The 23,666-nt window shown below is 42.8% G+C and overlaps 1 protein-coding gene across 1 annotated transcript in view; it reads left to right on the top strand.

Annotated features, from left to right (window-relative positions):
* The window catches only part of LOC130875244 (alpha-2-macroglobulin-like), a 46,585-nt gene that overhangs the window by 3,763 nt on the left and 19,156 nt on the right, over positions 1 to 23,666 (top strand). The window contains exons 4-20 of the mRNA XM_057771000.1: positions 8 to 60; positions 1,840 to 1,860; positions 2,102 to 2,270; positions 3,110 to 3,194; positions 4,887 to 5,007; positions 5,691 to 5,805; positions 5,952 to 6,061; positions 9,724 to 9,885; positions 11,020 to 11,247; positions 11,667 to 11,730; positions 12,912 to 13,054; positions 13,629 to 13,778; positions 16,407 to 16,574; positions 16,972 to 17,050; positions 18,647 to 18,773; positions 21,987 to 22,215; positions 23,135 to 23,261. Of these exons, the coding sequence (XP_057626983.1) occupies positions 8 to 60; positions 1,840 to 1,860; positions 2,102 to 2,270; positions 3,110 to 3,194; positions 4,887 to 5,007; positions 5,691 to 5,805; positions 5,952 to 6,061; positions 9,724 to 9,885; positions 11,020 to 11,247; positions 11,667 to 11,730; positions 12,912 to 13,054; positions 13,629 to 13,778; positions 16,407 to 16,574; positions 16,972 to 17,050; positions 18,647 to 18,773; positions 21,987 to 22,215; positions 23,135 to 23,261 (2,151 nt within the window). The remainder of the gene's footprint in view (positions 1 to 7; positions 61 to 1,839; positions 1,861 to 2,101; positions 2,271 to 3,109; positions 3,195 to 4,886; positions 5,008 to 5,690; positions 5,806 to 5,951; positions 6,062 to 9,723; positions 9,886 to 11,019; positions 11,248 to 11,666; positions 11,731 to 12,911; positions 13,055 to 13,628; positions 13,779 to 16,406; positions 16,575 to 16,971; positions 17,051 to 18,646; positions 18,774 to 21,986; positions 22,216 to 23,134; positions 23,262 to 23,666) is intronic.

The following is a 23,666-nucleotide window of genomic DNA, read 5'->3' as shown; positions in this document are numbered from 1 at the left end:
ATTGCAGTGAAATTTCGTGTTGTCTCATTGGATGAAAATCTCCACCCCCTTAATGAACTGGTAAGTCTCCTATTATTTGCATAAAACCATTGTCATTGGTATAAACTTGAGGGAGACAACACAGGACAGCACTAGCAGTGATTCCTCACGCTGCAGTAGCACAGGGTCCAGGTCAAACAGTAGGGACCATGTTCTGCCACTACTGTGACAGATCTGGCACTCAGTCGCTTGTTACATGATTAAACTTACTCTTCAGTTTCTAACTAGGAAGAAAATTAACAATGGACAGCCGTCCAAAAATCTAAGTTCAAGTATTTCTTAGAAATTTAAATCTTTTTCAAACACACCAAAATCTCGGCCGTGAAAGAAGTTGCGAGTATTAAGTTTATTCCTTTGTGAAGACTCACAACTCTTTCTACCGCAATGTGGACATCAGATCAACTCTCCATCCTCAGCTAGCTTTCTACTGTATCTTCTCCTCTTCAAAAGAATCGATGCTCTTTTAACCCCAAAGGCAAAAGGAAATGCCATGACCCTGGTTTCTCTGTCTCACACACCTATAGCTAGTTCATACAAAATCGTGTTGGTTAGAAAAATACTATTTCTTATTACCTGAATTGTTACAACTTGGCCAGTATCTGTAAACAAGACTGATGTGGGATTCTCTTCTGTATACTGTGAATATGTTTTATTACCAATGGTTAATAAAGAAGCTACTTTGGCCTATGGCAGGGCAGAATAGAGCTAGGCAGGAAAACTAATCTGAATGCAGAGAGAAAGAAGGTGGAGTCAGGTAGATAGCATGTAACTGCTGAAGGAGAAAGATGCTGGAACCTTACCAGTAGATTAATAGAAATGGGTTAATTTAGGTTGTAATTTAAGGCATAAGAGCTCACTAGAAATATGCCTGAGCCATCAGCCAAACAGTGTTGTAATTAATATAGTTTTGGGTTCATTATTTGGATCTGAGTGGCCAGGATACTAAAGCGCAGTAGTCATTTACACAAGACCCATCACAGTAACCTTGATATTTGTTCCTCAGCTTCTATTTTCACTCTACCTAAACTCAAATATGATACCCACCACTCTGTCAAGCTAACATGTATGAGCAATATATATGTCACAGGCATACACATACATCAAACCATATACATATATATATATAATACATATATATATATATGATGTCATCATGTGTGTGTGTTTTCTCTTTCTGTCCATCCTTTTAGAATGAGGACAGACAGACATATTGTTCTTTTCTATTCTCAGCATCTAGAATGACACACAACATATAAGTAGATGTGGAATAAATCTTAGTTTGTAAGTGAATAAACCTGGGAGGTAGAGGAGCTGTTCTCATCTTTTCTCTTTCTTAGCAACACCTAATGGTGCATATTAATAATTGGGTTCAAGAGTAGTTACTTCCAGAGGCAAGTATTTATTTTTCAGTCTGTAAAGTTGCATAACAAGGGAATGTTCTTGACTAGAATGCTACAAGCTTTTAGACACTATTTCAGTATTGGTAAACTCTATTCCTAACAATAGCACACACTATATATATAGATATAGATAGATAGATAGATAGATAGATAGATAGATAGATAGATAGATAGATCCATTATATATAGGTATATATATATATAATGATATATATATATATATATATCCATTACCCATGGCAACTAAGTTCTTACTATTACCTATTAATCACTTGAAATGAATTAATTAAACTTGAGTAAAATTTAATTTTGTAGAATATATATATGCGTGTGTGTGTGTATGTATGTTGAGTTATTCCATGTATTTGAGAACATTATACAATTCTCTCTTTTCTTTCAGATTCCTCTTCTGTACATTAAGGTAAGCAATGTGAATAGTTTACAATTGGGAGAAAAGCAGTCAGCAGTCATTTCATGGGAAATCTTCTGTGGGGACTTCTTACAATCATATGCCAGAGATTTTGGAGAGGGAAGAAGCTTCACCTGCCCTCTGAGCCCTTTTCATGCACCCTCTTTATAGATAACATAGAAGCTTCCATAGATTTCTTTCATAACCTCTGATGTTCTCTGCCCTTTTATGAATTATGGTTAATTTATTACAGGACCCCAAAGGAAATCACATTGCACAGTGGCCGAGTTTCAAGTTAGAGAGTGGCCTCAAACAGTTGTCCTTCCCTCTCTCCTCGGAGCCCCCTCATGGCTCCTACAAGGTGGTGATACGGACAGAAACAGGCAGGATCATAGAGCACTCCTTCTTCGTAGAGGAATTTGGTATGGATGGTAGAAAATCATAGACTGTTGTCCTTTATAGCTGAGACCTCTAGAGCTCATAGTTTGAGTATGTAGAGTCCTTTGGTTTCCTGTGGATGATTTTTGGCTTAGAGTTGTCAGAGGCTGCTTGTTTGATTCCCATCTGCCAAGACCCAAAATAATCACACAGAAACTATATTAATTAAATCTGTTTGGCTTATTAGCTTTAGTTTCTTATTGACTAGCTCTTACATCTTAAATTAAACCATTTCTATTATTTTATATTTTTCCACAAGGCTCATGGTTTATGGGCAAGGTTCCGTTATGCCTATCTCCTGTGGCAGCTACATGGCTTCTCCCTGACTCTGCCTACTTTCTCTCAACATTCAGTTTAGTTTTCCCCGACTAGCTCTATTCTGAATGATCACAGGCCAAAGCAGTTTCTTTATTCATTAACCAAAAAAAGCAACACATAAACAGAAGGTCTTTCCACAACATAGAGTAGAATCAATTACATCTAAGTCCAATGGGGCATCAGTGCTTTGTGAATGAAATTTAGTTTGCTTTTTGTAGCAATACTGAATGACCAAAATAAAATATTGTTTCAATAGTGAGAGGGGGAGGGAGGAAGAGAAAGTAAAAGGGGGGGGGGAGAGACTCTTCAATGTTATAGTGAACTGTCATAGTTCCTTAATCAAAATCTTTACTTGAGAATGAAGTTAAGTGTGGATAAATTGGAGAATGGAGTTACCTCTACAAAATACTGGAATATCGTTAAAGAATTATTACAAAGAAGTAGACAATATTAAAGTCTTCGACTCTGTAGCGTGACCACTAACCTCCTTTCTTGTGGTTCACAGTGCTGCCCAAGTTCGAAGTGAAGGTGGCAGTACCAGAGATGATCACCATTATGGAAGAAGAGATGAGCGTGTCGGTGTGTGGCGTGTGAGTTGATGAACACAACAGCGACAGCCCTTTGAGGCAGACTCACCATCTGAGATCCTTTGATTTCCTCAGGAGCAGGGGCAACATGAGAAACTTAAATACCTCAGGAGTATATACCATAGGCCATGCTTATCCTGCTCCTTTTTGTGTGTGTGTTTCCTTCTTATTTTCCTTTATATCATCTCTATCAACATTTCTATAACTATCATGAGGTGGGGACCGTTTATAAAAGGACATGAGGCTGGGATTGATGCTACAAGTGAGAAAACTGAACACACACACACTCGCATACACTCATGCGTGTATGCAAGTGTACTGAAGGATTCTGGTTTTCCCTTAGCCAAAAGTGATACCAATGCACTAAGGAGGGAGAAAAGTAATGCCCGCGCATAGAGGAATTTCAGTCAGTAACAGGTCACTTATTTGACCTTGCAATCAGTGGGTAAAGAAAGTAGATTCAGAATCCTAATCATCCTTAACTCATCAAGCTGTTTGAGCTATCACCTCCCTCTCTGCACTGCCATTTTCACAGAGAGACTAAGCATGCTCTTTCAGGGTAATCCCTTTGAATCCAGAAATGTCTGAAGGACCTTCGGCCCCTAAGAGACCTGCAGTGGCCCTAACAGACAAGAAAGCAAAAAGACGAGTGCTGCCTTGAGCTCATGCATGTGGCACACACACTAGCAGCTCCTTTGAGTCATGGCCACCGAGTCCCCTGTGACTACTGACCAATGTTTTTGCAAAGAGAGGAAGGGGATACTTCAGATTTCCAAACCGGGAAGGAAACAAAGCAACCACATGTGACATTAATGCCACAGCTCTACTTCTATAAAAAGTAAACAAACATATACACAGAGATGTATACCGAGAACACATTTTGGTAGTTTGGACTCTTGAGTCATTTTGAAAATGTTTGCTGTTTCTATTAAGTATATTTTGTGTCTGTAGGTACTACAGTTCTTTTAAGAATGTGAAGTCACACATCCTCTCTCACCTACAGACCCTAGCTTGTCACGCTCTTATGAGTGCGTACAAGTAGGGGTGGATATGGGTACACTCTGTGAGATCAGGAGACCATTGGAAGGGAAGAGAAGAGAAAGGTAGTATGTGTGGCCCCAAAGTGGAGAAGGGAGATGAAGGGACTGGACAAGAAGAGTCGGGGGAGAATCAAAAAAAAAATGCTTTTGAAAATGTCATAAACAAACCTAATACTGTGAGTCCTAATTTAGTTTTTTTGATAAAACAATCTATTTAGCCTTTGTAACAAAGCACCACTATTTATATTATACTGAGATTTAAAAGTTAAAAACTGAATATGGTGGTATATGCCTGTCATCTCAACACAACGGAAGCCAAGGCAGGAGGATGGTGAGTTCAAGGCTACCCCAGGCTCTAAAGCTGTCTCAAAAGAAATTAACTTATAATAATAATAATAATAATAATAACAATAACAATAATAATAATAATAACAAAACACCTGACAAAAGAAGAATGAGGTGAGTTCCAGCACGTGCCGTTGGGGATTTTCTGAGTCCAGTTGGTTTGTCAGCTTTTGGTGTGTGATGAGTGACCTCAGCACAAGGCAGAAGGAAACACTGCGGATAGATGTGCTGTAGCTGAAGGGGATCCGGGAAGAGAGCAACAGGGCTGTCCAGTGCTGCTTTGAATCATGTGGCTGCGTTCTCATGGCAGATACACCTACGGGAAGCCAGTTCCGGGACATGTGGCCGTGAGGATTTGCAGGAATTACAGTCATCCTTCTAACTGCTTTGGCGATGAGTCATTGGCTTTCTGTGAGAATTTCAGTGAACAGGTAGGCTCAGAGCTGCACCTTCTGGGAGCTACCAACAGACTCGTTGTTAGTTAGCAGTAACATGCTGTTAAGCTGGGGGACCATCTATAATACCTTTAAGAAACTTTTTAAAAAAATGACTTAGCTAAAAAATAATTACTTGTCTTTTGCGATTGCCCAATGTACATTTCCCAGAACAAGTCGAACCATCCAAAGCCGTCTCAGGTATCTTGTGTAAAAGAAGAAGACACGCCACATATCTTTTAAATCACTTTGATCCTGAACTGTGTCAGTTCTGTTTTCTTTCTAGAAGCAAGAATCGATTACAGTGTCCTATCTAGATGCCAGGGAGGTGAGATAGTCATCAGATAGATGACCAGTTACAAGCTGTCTGCCGTGGGGGCGGGGACCCAGCATTCAGAGAAGTGTTAGCTCGGTTGCAATTAGATAACCTAAACTATTAGCATATTTCTCAGTTATTCTTTCTAGCGAAGATCAGGCAGCGAGGAATTATATCTGTCAATTATACACAAGATACCCTTATAAAATTACCCATAAGTAGTCCCTGGATAGTGCATAATGTGTCATAATGTGATATAGTATGCCTAGATTGCTTTATCGTTCCCCCTAAATTCCGACCGATTAACTGATCCATCCAGTATAATCTGCATTATGATTTTGTGTTTTATTTTCTCCCTTATTAGCTAGACAACCAGGGCTGCTTCTCGCACGTATTGAAAACCAAGGCTTTCCAGCTAAAGAGGGAAGAGTATGAGATGCAGCTTGAAGTGAATGCCAAGATCCGAGAGCAAGGAACAGGTTGTGTGTCACGTGGGCGTGGGAGAAGAAAAGGGCATGGATTTCTTGCTTGGGCCAAATTAGGAACTATAAGAAAGAGGTAATGATGTAAGAAACTCATGGCCATCGGCCATCAGCCGTCAAAGAACATCTCCCCTCTGTTTCAGATGTGGAAGGAACTGGAAAAGGGACCATTAAAATCACGAGAACCTTGAGCAGCCTGTCATTTGTGAACGTGAACTCATACTTCAGACAAGGGATTCCATTTGTTGGACAGGTGGAGTAGTTTTCCATTCATCAAGCCATGTGCTATCAGAATTCACATCGCGGGTACAATGTCTGCTAAAACTGTGCCTTGCTGGTGCTCTCAATCGATGTAGCCAAGGAGGGGAACATATAACCAAATGTCTATTACCAAAAGTTATGATGTATAAAAATATACATGCTTTTGACTTAACGTTGAATCTGAACTCTCTAAAATTATCTAAAAGCTTATCAAGTTGGTAAGTTTTTATCATTTTTAGAAGAGCATTGTTTAAAATCAGTTAAGTCTTTTCATGGTCTACTTAGCAGATTTTATAATTTTATAATGACAAGTTACATTACCCTTCTAACAGCAACTCCATGTAAACATGGATATAGAGGTTGTTTTTCCTTTGTGCCTAGGGTTTTCATAAATATTACATTATCATTAGTTTTCTGTAAGAACAATTACATATTTTTTCTTTTGTCTTTTCTCTCCTCTCTCTCTCTCTCTCTCTCTCTCTCTCTCTCTCTCTCTCTCTCTCTCTCTCTCTCTCTCTCTCTCCCTGTATGTGTGTATGTGTGTCAGAGGGGGCAGAGATATTATTCCTCCTTGGGTGCTATCATTTTTTTAAATTGTTTTTATTGAGCTATATATATTTCTCTATTCCCCTCCCTTCCTGTCCTCTCCTTCTTCTGCCTTCCCCCATTATCCCCACACTCAATTTACTCAAAAGATCTTGATTTTTTTCCTGCTTCCCATGTAGATTAGATTCATCTATGTCTCTCTTAGGGTCCTCTTTGTTGTCTAGGTTCTCTGGGATTGTGAATTGTAGGCTGATTTTTATTTGCTGTATGTCTAAAAGCCACTTGTGAGTGAGTAATATTATATTTATTTTTCTGGATCTGGGCTACCTCACTCAATATGATGTTTTCTAGATCCATCCATTTGCCCACAAATTTCAAGATGTCATTATTTTTTCCACTGTATAGTACTCCATTGTATAAATGTACCACATCTTCTGTATCCATTTTTCGCTGGGGGGCAGCTACATAATTTTAGACAGCCCTAAATATAGAGATAAAGCGCTGTTTGAGGCTTCTACCCTTTCGCAAGGGCCCTTCTTGCAGACCTGTGACAACTTTCTGTTACGATTTTTCTAGTGTAAGCAGATGTACAAATGACCTTTGTGACTCCACAAGTCTGAGGAGACCGTTGTGTCCAGCTGAGTGTGTACTGTGTATTGTGCAGAACATATTCGGAAACTGTAACCATTTCCTAAAATCGAAGTGTAGTCCATTTACAACTTCTCAAAGGTCTAGTGCACTGTTTCTAATTTAATGCTGGGAAATCGCTATCTGTCACAAGACCCCTTAGCAAACGACAGAAGAGTGACGCTGTGTGTCATTCTTGTGCTTGCTCATGAAGCTACAGCTTCTTGATATACTTAGATCTTACTGGTAATTAGGAATACTGATACATGCCACCCTGTTTTGTTTTCCGCTACCAAATATATGAGGCAAGTGATATGCCCATTGTCTTGATCTCATCATTATACACTGTTTGCATATTATTGAAATTTCACATTGGATTTTATAAATAGATACTATGTGTTAATTAAAAATAAAAAACATTTCAAAGTGAGGCTGGAGAGACCATTCAGCTGTTAAAAGCTAGGCTCACAACAGCAACAAAAAATTCAAAGTAGCTTATAGTTTAAAAGAAGTCATCAACTTTATAATGTGGACTGGGTTGTTTCTTTATTATTATTATTATTAAATTTTTTTAATTAAAAATTTCCGCTTCCTCCCCACCTCGCTTTACCCTCCCCCTCCCCCCACTCCCCACACCCCACTCCTCTTCCCCCTCCCTCTCCAGTCCAAAGAGCAGTCAGGGTTCCCTGCCCTGTGGGCAGTCCAAGGTCCTCCCCCCTCCATCCAGGTCTAGGAAGGTGAGCATCCAAACCGGCTAGGCTCCCACAAAGCCAGTACATGCAGTAGGGTCAAAACTCAGTGCCATTGTCCTTGGCTTCTCAGCTGATAAACTCCTTTAGTGATGTGGCAGGATACAAGATCAACTCCAAAAAATCAGTTGCCCTCCTATACACTAAGGATAAGGATGCAGAGAGGGAATTCAGAGAAGCATCACCTTTCACGATAGCCACAAATAGCATAAAATACCTTGGGGTAACTTTGACCAAGGAAGTGAAAGATCTATTTGACAAGAACTTTAAGTTTTTGAAGAAAGAAATTGAAGAGGATACCAGAAAATGGAAGGATCTCCCTTGCTCTTGGATTGGGAGGATCAACATAGTAAAAATGGCAATTCTCCCAAAAGCAACCTATAGATTCAATGCAATCCCCATCAAAATCCCATCAAAATTCTTCACAGAGATTGAAAGGACATAATCAACTTTATATGGAAAAACAAAAAACCCAGGATAGCCAAAACAATCTTATACAACAAAGGAACGTCTGGAGGCATTACCATCCCTGACTTCAAACTCTATTACAGAGCTTCAGTATTGAAAACAGCTTGGTACTGGCATAAAAACAGAGAAGTAGATCAATGGAATCGAATAGAAGACCCGGATTTTAACCCACAAACCTATGAACACCTGATTTTTGATGAAGGAGCTAAAAGTATACAATGGAAGAAAGAGAGCATCTTCAACAAATGGTGCTGGCAGAACTGGTTGTCAACCTGTAGAAGAATGAAAATAGATCCATATCTATCACCATGCACAAAACTCAAGTCCAAATGGATTAAGGACCTCAATATCAGTCTGAACACACTGAAGCTGATAGAAGAGAAAGTGGGAAGTACTCTACAACACATGGGCACAGGAGACCACTTCCTACGTATAACCCCAGCAGCACAGACATTAAGGGCAACATTGAATAAATGGAACCTCCTGAAACTGAGAAGCTTCTGTAAAGCAAAGGGTTGTTTCTTTTATCTGTCTATCATCTATCTTTCTATCTTTCTATCTTTCTATCTTTCTATCTATCTATCTATCTATCTATCTATCTTTCTATCTATCTATCAATCATCTATCTATCTATCTATCTATCTATCTATCTATCTATCTATCTTTCTGAGTTCAGTATTAACAACAGCTAGGTTTTAAAACCTGATTTACTACTAAGTGTGCCGCCTCCGTTTTACTTTTTGTCCTATGGAAGCATACCCTCATGTCTGCCTGTTTTCCAGAAGGCTGACCATCTAGGATGAGAAGCAGGGGCATATGTAAGTCAACTGGAGAAACACTCGGGACCTGTATTAGGATTCTTTGCTTGCATACACAATGACACGCAGTGGCACTAAGCCGTAGGGAGTTATCCTGTCCTCCACAGGATGGGTATTTGAGGCTCAAATAACTTGACTACTGAACGAAATTTTCTACCCCATGTAACGCTTGCCTTCTAGGGCTCCCTGTGTGTTATGTGGTGCATACTCTGCGAATGAGCCTCAACACATCTGCTAAGCCACTCCTGTTTCTCCTTGTTGCTTCGTCTCTCCTCAGACTTTCACTTTACTTCCTGGGGTTAATTACTGTTCCCCACGTATGCATTAGTGGTGTATTTACCTAGCATCTGTCTCTTTTACCCCCTTGTCGCCCCTTGATGAGATCCACAACCCTGGGGCTGTGTGCATGTGACACCTAAGGATAGGCATTTGCTTTGAATCTGCAGGTGCTCTTGGTAGATGGGAAAGGCACCCCTCTTCCTTCTGAAATGGTCTTCATTGAGGCAAATGAAGCTAACCATCACTCAAATGCTACCACTGATAAGAATGGCCTGGCACGGTTCTCCATCAACACCGATGACATTCTGGGAACCTCCCTCTCTATCAGGGTGAGCATGGGAAAGGGGTTGCTAATGGCATGCCTAAGTCATGACAACAAAAGTGCAACCTAAAGAGATGAAATCTCCAAATTGTGGGGCGAAAACAACCCCAGAACTGGCAGACAATTTAAGAACAAGTTGCAATAGCTTTAATTAGGAAGCTATGATTAAGTATGGGTGCCTGCTTTGTCAGATGGTGCATACACTGTGGAAAAATATTATTCCAGTTTCTCGAAAAAAAGTACATTAAAGTCAAAACAACTGGGGGTATCTCTAAAATTTAGCACTCTCACTATTATGTACACTATTGTTCACCCTGCTGCCAGTTGCACAACCGTAGCTAATGATAATGTAATGCATATTTCAGAAAGCTAAAAGAAAGTATTTTAATGTTTTTACCATAAAAAATAATAAAATATTTCTTTTCTATTGTGTAGTCCTGGCTGTCCTGGAACTGACTCTGTCGAGCAGGCTGGCCTCAAACTCACAGAGATCCACCTGCCTCTGCCTCCCAAGTGCTGGTTTAGAAGTGTGCACTGCCACCACTCCACTTTCTTTTAACTATTTTTTAATGTTTATGTCAACAAATAGGATATTCAATCTGAATTAGATGCTGTGAAATTCAGAACTATAGACTGCATTCATCACACACCTGAGATAGGCCTGCGAAGGATATCGGCTAATTCTCCAACTCAGCTCTAGCCCATGTTTTTTGCAGTCATGTTTCTCAAATCCCTAAGGTTATGCTATTTCATTTACTCATAAACCCAGTTGGCACTGATTCCAAAGATGTGACGACTTTGAGAAGCAGCTACTGGTGTTTACTCTCCCTGGTGAGGTTTTGTAGCTCCAGGGTCAGTCCGCATGGCAAAGCAGCAAAGGGACCTGCAAGCCAGCTAGTTGCAAGACACATAGCCCTTGGTACTCTCTTTCGATACGTAAATATCAATCCCAGGGTGTTCTGTGGTGGAAAGTCACACCCGTGCCTCTGTACACAAGGCAGATAAAATAAGGGCTTCTCTGACTTCTACTCTAGAGGGAAAGACTTCTAGCTACGGTTAAGGAGGGTAGCAAACTTCCAGAGCATGGTGAGGACCATGGCATACCATCTGGTGGCATAACATTGTCTCTCTAATTCACTAGGCCAAGTACAAGGACAGCCTCATGTGCTATGGATTCGGATGGTTGGCAGGAGAGCATGTGGAGGCGTGGCACACGGCCAACGCAGTTTTCTCGCCAAGCAAAAGCTTTGTGCACCTGGGATCCGCGCCTGGTAAACTGTCCTGCGAGCAAACACTGAAGGTCCAGGCGCATTACACCCTCAATGGAGAGGGTGTGCAGGAGCTGAAGGAGCTGGTCTTCTGTTACCTGGTGAGAAGCGAGGTTACTGCGTTACTGCCTACAGACGAAGCTCTCTGTGGACATCACGGCTTTCCCTTCCTTTGAAAGCTTATTGTTTTCATGTATATGTGTACCCGTGACTGTACGCCATGTGTGTGGGAGTCTGTGGAGGCCAGAACAGAACATCCAGTCCCCTACAGCTGGAGTTACAGGCGGTAGTGAGCTGCCCAGCATGGTACTGGGAGTGGAATCTTGGTCCTTTAGAAGAAGCCACACAGCTTTTGACTGCTGAGCCGTCTTTCCAGCCCCTGGCTTCTTACTCTTGTTTCTTTCTAAAGTCTAACTTCTCATGGGGCTAATTACTTTCAGCAGGGTCAATAAGACAAGCCTGTACATTGGAAGCTAAGTTAAGGTCTCTGTTGGAAAAATGTTAATTTCCTGTTTTGCAGATAATGGCAAAGGGAGGCATTGCTCGATCGGGGACTCACACACTGCCCACGAACCAGGGAGACAGTGAGTATGGTATTATCTCCACAGTTCCGCTCCATGCTGACCACCCAGCCTCATTGCCTTTCAGGGATGCTCCCAAAGGGTCTCTCCCCCATCAAGTCACAACAAAGAGGAAGTCAGGGAGAAAGGCAATGTCCTTTTGTCATTCTTGATCGAATAGTTTCTTTTTTTCCAGTATATTTTGCTTGGGTTCCTTAAGCTGTTGACAGGGTCATGAGCATATTGTAGTTGTTTCAGAATTTGTAGCCACATTTGTGGGCTGTTATTTCAATGTGAAGGATATTTGAGAGTTGTATAAACTTCGAGTGCTTTCTACTTAGCAGGTTTTGTGCTAAACTCTCTCCCTCCCTCTCTCTCTCTCTCTCTCTCTCTCTCTCTCTCTCTCTCTCTCCCTCCCTCCACACCTCTCTTTCTGCCTCCCTCCCTCCCCGCCGTGTGTGTGTGTGTGTGTGTGTGTGTGTGTGTGTGTGTTTCTCCCCTGAACTTAGTTTACCAAAGTTTAGTTGGGCATTTCTAGCATGCAATGGGACTCTGCTCAGGAAAAATAGAATAATAAACATCTGAAGGCTCCCCTGTTCTGATGGGGTCTAAACGCTGATTTACTAGAAATCTATGAGCAAGCACCTTTTCCTCTTTTGGTGCCAAAGTGGAGGCGCTGCAGCTGACGGAAGAACGTTTAACGCAGACACGACAGCATCCAAAGGCATCAAAGCCGGCTTCGGCGGGAGTGCAGGCTTCCTCCGTCGGAGAACAGGACACCACTATATGTTCCACAGAGGGAAAGTCTACTACAGACATAAGTATAAATAGTGTGTTAACCTCTCAGCATCAGGCCTCGTGACTTCCTTTCTCTCCTAACAGGAGGAACCAAGAATAAATGATGGTGAAGGCGATACCTCTGCTCCCTTAGGTAGCATTTGAGGCTAGGGTCTGCCAGCTAAAGCTCAAAAGTGATAAGAAAAAATATATATGACTTATACAGGAGAGAGGATTTCATGGAACTACTTCTCCAGAGCCAGGGTTCTACGAGGTAGCCATGCATTTGTCATGTGGACTGTTCAGCATGTCCACTCATCTGAGCTGTCATTGGCTAGGCCAGGGGCTCAGACCAGCTCTGTGCGATGTCATTTTCACTCTGCATGTGTCTAACCCATGGTTGCCGCCTCTCATTCTCTCTGCTCCAGAGAAAGGCCATTTCTCCATACTAATCCCAGTGGAGTCAGACCTGGCTCCTATGGCTCGACTGCTCCTTTATATCGTTCTGCCTGGTGGCGAGGTCGTTGCAGATACTGTCAAATACGAGATTGGAAACTGTCTGGTCAATAAGGTGGGTGCTTCCTATAACCAAATTTCTACATTTAGGACTCGCAGTCCCTGTTGCTAGCCGCTCTTTCATACAAGTGTGGATTGTCCCAGCGACGTCCCACGAGGTCACAGCAGAGTCATATTAAGAAATGGTGTTATTGCCTCGGTTTCAAAATTCTCTGTGCGTATGCCCTGGCTCTCAATGCCTTCTTCCTCTCTCTGTGATGGGATATGAGGAAGCACGCAAGCAAGTTTAAAGGCCACATGAAGCCCGAACAAAAACGCTTAGAGCGTTTTGCAGGCCACAAATCCAGAGTTCATGAGCTTTCATTGTATATCTGAGATACAAGACTGACGCTTCAAACCTAACCGTTTAGAAGAATCTGTAGAGACCATCACAATGGTCTAATCAATCTTGAGAATCAGAGCAAATTCCAAGGCACGACAAAGCCTTTCTCATGTAGGGTAACACCAACCACTGGGAAAGCAAGCAAAGTTGTTACATGCTGGAGGCAAGGAACACCTGGGAAATGTAAGTGACCCCGGGTGGAATATACAGAAATTGGGTTTCCTGAACTTTCTTTCCTCTATGCCAGGTGGATTTGAGCTTCAGTCCAAGTAATGGCCTTCCGGCCTCTCGTACCCTCCTCAAAGTCAAAGCTTCTCCTCAGTCCCTCTGTGCCCTACGAGCTGTGGACCAAAGTGTGCTGCTCGTGAAACCCGAGGCTGAGCTCTCCGCATCCTCGGTGAGTCCTTGTCAGCCTTGCAGATGAGAGACAACCATATGGTGTGAGGGCCTTGAAGCAAGGGGAAATGCCCGAGCAATGTAAGACCTACTGAAGCTATGGTGAGGCTGAGGGAAGGGAAAGAATACGATCGAAATCTATTATAGGGAAGTCTCAAAGAGTAAATAAAAACATAAAGACAACTATAGTTCCCTGTAGGTTAATAGTTTTGAAGTCTTTGGCAGGCCCCTTGCTCAGTGAGGAAGATGCTTGTACACAATCTCTCCTACTTCCTGTTTCCTCATCACACCCCCAGCTTCTGCGAGTGGACCAAAAAACAAAAAACAAACCACAACAAAACAATGCAAGTGTTTTGCTCTGTATATTCAACCAGAAAACCAGTGTTTCGAAAATGTAAAGATAAAATGCAAATTAGCCACAAAGACACAAGATTCAAGTATCAAGAATCATTATCATGTCTTGCTCCGGATCACACGGCCATGTGAACCTAGCTGGGACGGTGTTGACACTGCACTCAACAGTGCTGGGGAGCGCACAAAGCAGGCTGCATAAGTTCTACAAGAGAGCTACAGATGTGTAAACTAAAAACGGATTACTTCTGACTGTAGAACCAGGAAGGTCATGATAAAGTATATTTGTGTAAAAAAAGAGCCGAGTGCCGAGAACCCATCTCTGCCAAATCAATGATATTTGTTTTCAAACTAGTTTTAGCACTGTGGGAAGCTTAATGAAGATGATCGCCTCATGAGGCGGGTCTGGGTGGTCTGTGTGCCTACACTGGGGCTGCGTAAATGCAATAATATTTCAGGTTTCTGTTTTTATAAGGATGGTGTTCACTAAAATACGGGATGTCACAAAGCGAACATCATTATTGAAAAATATGTATTGATGAATAAAAAACGGGAATATAAATCAGCGGATGATAAGAGACATTGGGAAATAAAATACTTGAAAGCAGGACGTAACGAAAGGGTGTGCCGTTGCCTAGAGCCACTCACCGAGTGTACAGTTGTAGTTGGCTCTACAGCAATATGTTCTTGCCGACTATTTATGGAAGCTTACAAAAGAAAATTATAGATTTTTACTTCAATAATAATGTAAGTATAGTGTTGAAAAGGCTCAGTGAGTAAAGGAACTTGCTGCCGGGTCTGACAATTTGTGTTCAATCCCCAAGCCCACAGAGTGGAAGGACAGAATCAAGCCTACAGGCTGCTCTCTGCCTTCCACGCAGACACAGATGCAGACAAACACGGACACACACACACACTTTAAAAAGGACCTTTAACCTCAGCACTCAGGAGACAGAGCCAGGAGGATCTCTGTGAGTTCAAGGTCAGCCTGGTCTACACAGCAAATTCCAGGACAACCAAGACTACATAGAGAGACCCTGTCCCAAACAAACAAGCAAACAAGATTTTAAAAAGGAAGTAGAAGTAGAAGAAAATATAACTTCTTGGTCTTTAATTTTTACTTTATGTCATTGCTGTATGTTTATGACATGTGTGGATTGTGAAGGCTACAGAGTGGAGCACAGGTCGAGAACAACTTTCAAGTGTCAACTCTGTCCTTGGGCAGTGTGCTCTGGGGACTGAACTCGGGTCCTCGGGCCTGTGTGGCAGACACACCCGCTGAACCATCTCATCAGTCCACGCTGCTTGGTCTTTTCAAGTGGTATTTTAATAGAAAGTGTTAAAATATATATTTAAAGGAACAATAATAAGCAGAACAATAGCCCTGGTTTGTGTATGTGTGGTGTGATTTTTGTGCTTGTCAGCTCTGAAAGGACAGCAGCACTGATGGACACAGAGTAGACAGCTAGTGCTTCTATAATCGTGAAGAGGGAGCGTTTGGGCCTTTGTAACCGGACATGAGCTCCTTTCAAGCCTCTGTCAGTATTTTACTAATAAAACAGTTTCACCTGGTGGTCGTTCACTGAGCATGCTCTCAACACCTACTGTGTTCTCGGGCTGTATAAGTGCTGGGACCTAGTTGGGAGCTATGAAAAGTCAGATATTTGTGTCCTATAGAATTTACATTCTCATAACTGAAATGAACCATCTATGTTTGGGAGAAAATCAAAGCAGGGGCAGAAAGTTGCAGAGGCGGGGCTGGGGAGGCGGGGCTTGTGAGGATGACCACACATTCCCAGTCCAGTCTTTCCTGGCCATGGTCTCTTCTCCTTGAAAGCACATCTGTGCATCTCGCAGCACTGGGTGTCTGTTTTACTCCTCTCCCCTGAATGCATTGAGGGTGTTGTGCCCAGAAGGTCAGATGTCAGCCCCAGAAGGTCAGAGGTCAGCTCGTAGGGGCTGCATGATGACCTGGAGCATTTTGTCTCTGTTCCCTCCCACACGAAGGATGTCTACAGTACTTGCTCTGTCTGAGACAGGTGCCCTTCGTTCTATGCAGAGTCTGTTGCTAACTGCAAGGTGGTGACAGAAATGTCACTTGGTTCTTTCTTCCCAAAATGTTGTGCCACCCACAGCACAACTGTGTCTCTCCATCATTAAGGCATATCTCAGGGCTCAAGGAAAAGTTGGTACTGATGCTCTTGGTTCTGTGTTTTGTTTTGTTTTGTTTTAATAAAAAGCCACATCAAGCTAGCCTCACCTGCTTGCGTTTCTGCAGATTTATGATCTGCTCCCAGTGAAAGACCTCACTGGCTACCCTGAGGGTGCGAATCTGGAGGAAGAAGACAGCAAAGACTGTATCAAGCATAGCAATGTCTACATTAATGGCATCCTGTATTCCCCGGTGTGGAATACTAATGAGGAGGACATGTATGGCTTCCTAAAGGTAAGCTCCTTACCTTAGACACAGCTCTGAAGGCTCTGGAAGTATCCTGTGTGGAAAAGTGTCTTCTTGTCACTGTTGGAACTGACAGAATATAGGAGCCAAGTGACATCTCCGAGCTCACCAGCAGGAGCAGAGCTGCCGAATGCAGCAACTTCAGGACCAATTTTAATGACTGTTTTCTTTTCTTGAAATTTATTGTTTTGTGATATTTCTAAGTATCATGTATAAGATCATGACTGTCGGGAAAGTTTAAGGGACAAAATTAACACCTCACGTGTGCTAACGTTCCCACAAGCGTGCTAATGTCCCTGCTTTAAATACACACACGGGAAGTTTAATTCAGATGGAAGGATGTGTGTATGGCTATGCACTGATCAGCTGATCGTCTCCTTTGTAGGACATGGGGTTGAAGGTATTCACCAACTCAGATATCCATAAACCCAAGATCTGTGGATGGTCCGGAAACAGCAGAGGAGGTTAGTGCCGAAAACACTGAACCAAACGACATAAATTTTTAAAAACAAAACGTGATCAGAATTAACAAAAGACTTGATTCGGATGTATGAAGTCCATTGCATAATGTTCAACGATGTAAGCTCAAGTCTGATACTGTCATCCCTCTGTCAAGCGCAGAGCACAAGAGGCCGACTGTCGCCAATGACCTAAGAGAAGTGCGGATCCAATGCAGGCACACAGTAAAGAAAGGAAGGGCTCTGAGGAGTCAGGAAATCTGTCTGTCTTTGCCGTTAGAGATGAGAGGACGCAAGGAAAAGGGATGGTGCCCAGGAGCTCAACTAAGCAGGCTGCCTTCTCCCAGTCAAGCAAAGACATTGCTCAATGGCCCTAAAGTATCAGTGAAGACTCTTTGCTGTACTGGGGGATGCCAGCTGGGTCTTTGCTGAGTCACAGTGGGAAGCATGAGTTTGGTATTATATTAATAACTAGTGACTGGCTGTGTTAAGTACGGAGTAAAGAAAAAGTCTAGGGAAACATTCCGTGAGAATTCCTTTTCTGTGTGACATTTACTACAGAGAATCGGATGTCTTTATTTATGAATTGTAGACTCCTTTATTAAGATTTATAGGCAATATAGATGTATGATCTGCCCGTGTATCTACTGTCTATCAGTATGTCCATCTACATACATTTCTCTGAAGGGAGTGGCTGTCATGTTCACAGTATGGGAGAGTTGACTGACATTCGGATTCACTATGGAGTACAGAGCTTTTCTATGCCCTGCTTCCTCCATTGCCATAAACTCTTTTGTAGTATGGAGCTGTGCCACTCTGTAGGAGCAGCGGGCCACCTTCCTGCCACCCAGCTCCCAGCTGCCTGGCGAGCTTATGCCCCAAAATAATTACACGGAAACTGTATTCTTTTAAACACTGCCTGGCCCATTAGTTCCAGCCTCTTATTATGGCTAATTCTCACATCTTGCTTTAACCCATATTTAGTAATCTGTGTAGCACCACAAGTTGGCTTACCAGGAAAGATCTTAACCTGTGTCTGTCTCGGGTGGGAGAATCATGGCGACTGCCTGACTTGGCTTCTTTCTCCCAGCATTCTGTTCTGTTTACTCCACCTACCTAATTTTTTGTCCTATTAAAGGGTCAAGGCAGTTTCTTTATTAACCAATGAAAGTAACACATAGACACCTGACCCTCCCCCATCACTCTTTCTCAAAACCACTACCATATCTTTTTAATTTGCTCCCACAGACAAACATGTTAATGGCAACTTAGGCTTCCGCCCTCCTCACCCCCCAGGCACCCCAGGTCTCTTCATGGGGCACAATGGGCAGTAGCTTCCTGGGATTCACAAGGCCCTCCCTTCCTTTTGTATACACTCCAAGACTTTCTGCTGTGCTTCTTTTATTCCGTGCTTGGGATTTTCTTCCCCTGGTTCAGTTTGTTCTAATGTCTCAGAATTCAGATGAAATGCCACTTCCTCCAAGAAGCCCCCCTGATTGTCCATGTGTCCTTCCTGGTCTTTCTGTGGTGGCGCTTTGGTAATACAACATCTCCTGACCTCACTCTTGGCATTTAATGCCCCTGTCTCCTCTCCTACCACAGTATCAGTTGCATACCTACTCTCAAGCCAAAGCCCCAAGGAGGATTTCCTAAAGGCTTCTGAGTCTCCCAAGGAGATTATACGGAAATACTTCCCTGAGACATGGATCTGGGACTTGGTGGTCGTGGAGTAAGTAACTTATTTTTATGTAAGATGCAGAAATAGAGTTCCATGACAGTATTTCAACTGTAGTGGGTTTTCCCTTCTTAATGTATCTATTGAGGATTGTATAACACGTGTCTCACTTTGACTGTGGCAGCATCCCTACGGTTGAGCGCTGTAGAAGCCTCCTAGGTTAAATTGATTTCTAAGTATTTATTTTATCATAAATGGGATCATTGTCTTTATTTATTTTCCAGATAGCTTGTTATTGGTCTAGAAGTGCAAACATACTTTCATATATTGATTTTGTACCGAACAGCATCGTTGAGTTTATTGATTAGTTTTTTTTTTTTTTTTAATGAACATTTGAGATTTTCTTCATTTGGGATCAGCTAATCTGTAAACAGGAATGATCTTCATTGTCTCCAGCTTGGATACTCTTGACTTCTCTTCCCCCTGTAATGGATTATTCTCGACAGAGCTTGGTTGAACAAGAGTGGGAATGGGCTCCTGGTCTTGTGCTGGGTATTATAGGCGGAGCTTTCAGGTTTGCTCCACTGGGCAGTGTCTGGGGTTCTCAGAAGCAGTCTGTGTTACCTGGAGAGAATTTCCTTCTGTACCATCAGGAAGGGATGTTGGCTTTTTGCTCTGTACCTGTTAAGATAATCACATGGGCTCTACTCTCTCATTAGCTAATGTGGTGTGCTGCACTGATGGCACTGTTTCTCACTCACTGAATCATCTCTTTAACGTCCCATCGGGCTCAGTCAGCTATTATTCTATTAGGGATTGTGTTATGGTTTTCTGTCTCTTTAAGAGACAAGCCACGCCCACTCCCCCCCCCCATCTGCTGAGGCAGGCTGATCTTCAGCTTCCGGCCTGAGCTCGCTCTCTTTTCCAACTTCCTCTCAGAGAGGCAGCTTCACTTCTGCCTCTCTCCCCACTTCTCTGTCTCTTTCTCCTCTTCTCTCTCTCTCTCTCTCTCTCTCTCTCTCTCTCTTTCTCCCTCCCTCCCTCCTTCTCCCTTCCCCCTTCATAACTCCCTGAATAAATATTCAGCCTCACTCTGCAAGTCGTGTCTATCCATGTCTCTGTCTTCTGCCCCCCCGCCATGTGTCTCCCTGCCTGGGACCAGCCACTACTCGGGGACTGGCAGTCGTCTCTGCCTGGGACTGGCTGCTTGCAGGGCCCATTGTCTGCTGCCACATGGCCCACTATCACCATTTGGGACCTACAGCATTTCTGCTGCCTACTGCCGTAGGGGATCTTGAAGCATTTTTTTAAAAAAATATAAAAGATTGTGTCTTGGTTTATTTAAGATATTGGCTTACAGACTGATTTTCTTGTGGGGGGTCTCATCCAGCTTGGCTATCTGATTGAGGTTGGTCTCTATTGCCATTTTTGAATGTCTTTAAAAGACTGATATTAATTCTTCCTTAAATTAGGGCAATTGAGGAATGAAGCAATCTCGTCAGAAAAGATACACAAAATTATTTTGTTCTTTTTAACATTGTTGAGACTTGTTTCTTGACCCAGCCTGTGACCTACCCTGGAGAGTACCCACTGTTTGCCTGTTATTTTCCCTGAAAGTTCTAGATAGGTCTGTTTGGTTGATTGTTTTTTTAAGTTTATTGTTGCTTCATGGGATCTGTCTGCACATTTGGCTTTGGTTGAATGTGAGATATTGGGATCTCCCAGTATTTAAGGGGCACCTCACAGTCAGCCAAGCCAGAGATTCTAGATGCTTCTCAGATCTTTGTGCTTGTTCGCACCACCTACTTGTCATTGTGGTCACCAGGAACTTAGCAGTTGCCAAGATCTGTCAGCTCCTCAAGACAGATGAGATGGAAACTGACCCGCTGAGTCATGGTTAGAAATCGTTTGCATGTTAACTGTTTGTACAAATCCTTTGTTCCTCTTGGAGAGCCCAGGAACTGGCTTCACACCGTGCAAAGCCGAGGAGAGGGTCTGTGACAATGGCTCCACTCTTGTTCGTATTGCACGTGTTTCTGTTCATCCTTTTAGTCTCTATGTCCAGGGGCCAACCTTGTCCTCTTACTTCCAGAGATAGGTGAGCTGTTTGGGACACTTTGCTCTATGTCTGGAGCCATCCAGAACAGCAGAAGGAGCAGTAGAAAAGGCCCATGTAGCTGTTTGGGTTCCCAGAAGACCATGAGTTCATTAAAGGCCTGACCCCTGGAGAAAACAGTGTCAATGAGTGTGGCTAAAGTTATTCCAGGTCACAACTAGGAGCTGGATGCTTGTCACCTGCTCGCTTTGTGCTGAGCCCTGGGAGAAAGGCACTGGTCAAAAGCACACATCCATGGCACATTTTCTCTTTGTTCTCCGTGGAGTCAGAGATCTTGAGAATGCAAGCACCACTCCTTTCCCGAGATGGGTGATTTAGGAGGCAGACCAGACCCGTAGAGAGAACTACAAAAGCTGAGATGCCCGATGCATTGACAGATTCCTTCCAGGAGAAGCCAGGAACTGATTTTGTCACCGAAGAAAAAGCCTGGGGAAGAGTGGTAGGAAATGCCCACCTTTCTATCCAGGCTTTTCTCAGTCTTCTGGGAGACCTCCTCTCCTCTACAGTGGACTAATGAGAAGTCCAACTCTCAGAGAGCAATGGGCTAAATGAGTCTCTTCTAGGAGAAACTAAAATTCTTACCTCATTTTTCAATTCCCACCTGTAAGTTCCATCCCTGTTTTGGGAAGAAGTTACCATGTTACCTATATCTTTTGAGTCAGAAGCAAGACTTTCTAGAAGATTTAAATTATAAGATTCTAAAAATATGAGCATAAAGATCAAATGTAAGCAAGTATCGCACATCTTAAAAAACAATCTGCTCCTTTACTGATAAGCAAGAAAAGTCAAGCTGAGAATATTTCTGGCCAAACAAACACAGTAGTGGCAGAAGTGAGATCTGTAGACCCACTCAAGTGGGATCAGGTTTTGTAACAGAAATTGAGAAAAATATCGATTCCATGCACAGTTTATAACTATGTTTTTCTGTAAGAGATTAGATCTAGTTATCAGGAGATAATTGTAAAATGGACTTAATTGAAGACAGAAGATAATCTCGCCATTTCCCCACAGGAAGTCTTGGCTTTGCTCTTCAATTACCAATATTTCTATTGAGCTCATTTAAGTTATGGCCACAGAATCATGTACAGGGCTCTCTTTCTAAATGGGGATTTATTTGGCTGCTCACCTCCTTAACACCCCTCCCCCCGCAGCTCAACAGGAAGAACTGAAAAGGAGCTGCCGGTGCCTGACACCATCACTGAGTGGAAGGCCGGAGCCCTCTGCCTGTCCAATGACACTGGACTTGGCCTCTCTCCTGTCGTGTCTTTCCAAGCCTTCCAGCCCTTCTTCGTGGAGCTCAAGATGCCCTACTCTGTGATCCGCGGAGAAGCCTTCACGCTCAAGGCCACCGTGCTGAACTACCTCCAAAAGTGCATCAGGGTAGAGATTTATTTTCTCAATTAAGCATAAGCAGATTAAAAGAAAGTTACATTCTTTTCGTTTGTTTTGTTTTGCTTTGCTTTGCTTTTGTTTGTTTTTGTTTTGTGTTTTGAGATAGGGTTTTACAGTGTTGCTTTGGTGCCTGTCCTGGAACTTGCTCTGTAAACTAGGTTGGCCTTGAACTCACAGAGATCCACTTGTCTCTGCCTCCCAAGTGCTGGGATTAAAGGCGTGTGCCACCTGGCTGAAAGTTGTATTCTTAGAAATACCAAAAAGTTTTTTTTTTTTTTTTAAAAAAAAAAAAAGTAAACCTATGTCTTATCTACAAATATGGTCAATAGAAAAAACTATCATGTACGTATTCAGAGGTTATGAAAATGGATATCTCTACGAATCAACCAACAAAGACAAGTTTCTGACATTGATCACAATCCTTTAAGGTCAAGTGGTTTGTACAGTAGAAAGATTTCTGACCCCAGCAAGCATCGCCCTTCCCTGCCTTGTGTTTTAGAGTTTGTGCATTCAGTTTCTGTCTTCTTACATGTTAGTTCTTAGTGTGCTTATTATACATAGTTTCATTTAAAAAGCTGTTTTGTACATTTTGCCTCTGCTTAAACCAGAACTACTTCAAGACTTTTATGTAGTGACTGAGCTGGGGAGTAGTCACGCATGAGTCCCAGAAAGAGCGCTCCCCCAGGCAATAGCCCTCCATTATCTTTCCTCTGGCTCCACCACTTATAAGACCAAGCAAGCCTCCAAGGGCTGAGGTTCATCTGTGAGGTGCTAATGAAGGCAGCACAGCCCCGTGTCTTTATCTGCCTCGTTGACGTCAGGCGACAAGAAGTCTAACCATCTCCAAGTATGCTTCGGTTTAAACTTGGTCTCCCTATCTTTAATTTTGCTTCTTGTGTGTTTCCAGGTTGCTGTGCAGCTGGAGGCATCTCCTGATTTCCTAACTGCCCCAATGGAGAAGGAGCAAAAGTCTCAATGCATCTGTTTGAACGAGCGTCACACTGTGTCCTGGGTAATAACTCCAAAGTCATTAGGTGAGCCAAGGAGTCCCAGAGGATAGGGAGTCACAGCGGAAGCCGGAAGCTGTGCTCCTTTTCCCAGACAAAGACCCCCAGGCAGAAGGACTGATTTTCTTTGACTTGCATTCCAGAATGCCAAACACTGCCAGGTTTACTGGGGCACACCTTCAGGCCAGCCCTTAGAAAGCTGAGACAGGGTCAACCATGAGTTCAAGGCCAACCAGGGTCAATCAGGAGTTCAAGGCCAGTCAGGGTCAATCATGAGTTCAAGGCCAGTTTTGCCCACACCACAAATAAAATAAAACACCAACCACAGCAAAAATAAGTCTTTTCTTGTAAGATAGGGGTGCAAGGGACCCTCAGTTCCTCACCTCTACCTCCAGTGTCACTGTTGCTTCCATTTCAGGTCCCGTGTTTTTA

The sequence above is a fragment of the Chionomys nivalis genome, chromosome 1, assembly GCF_950005125.1.
Source record: "Chionomys nivalis chromosome 1, mChiNiv1.1, whole genome shotgun sequence".
In the NCBI taxonomy this organism is placed as follows: domain Eukaryota; kingdom Metazoa; phylum Chordata; class Mammalia; order Rodentia; family Cricetidae; genus Chionomys; species Chionomys nivalis.
The sequence above is the reverse complement of the archived record's forward strand: the minus strand, read 5'-3'. Positions and strand labels throughout refer to the sequence as shown.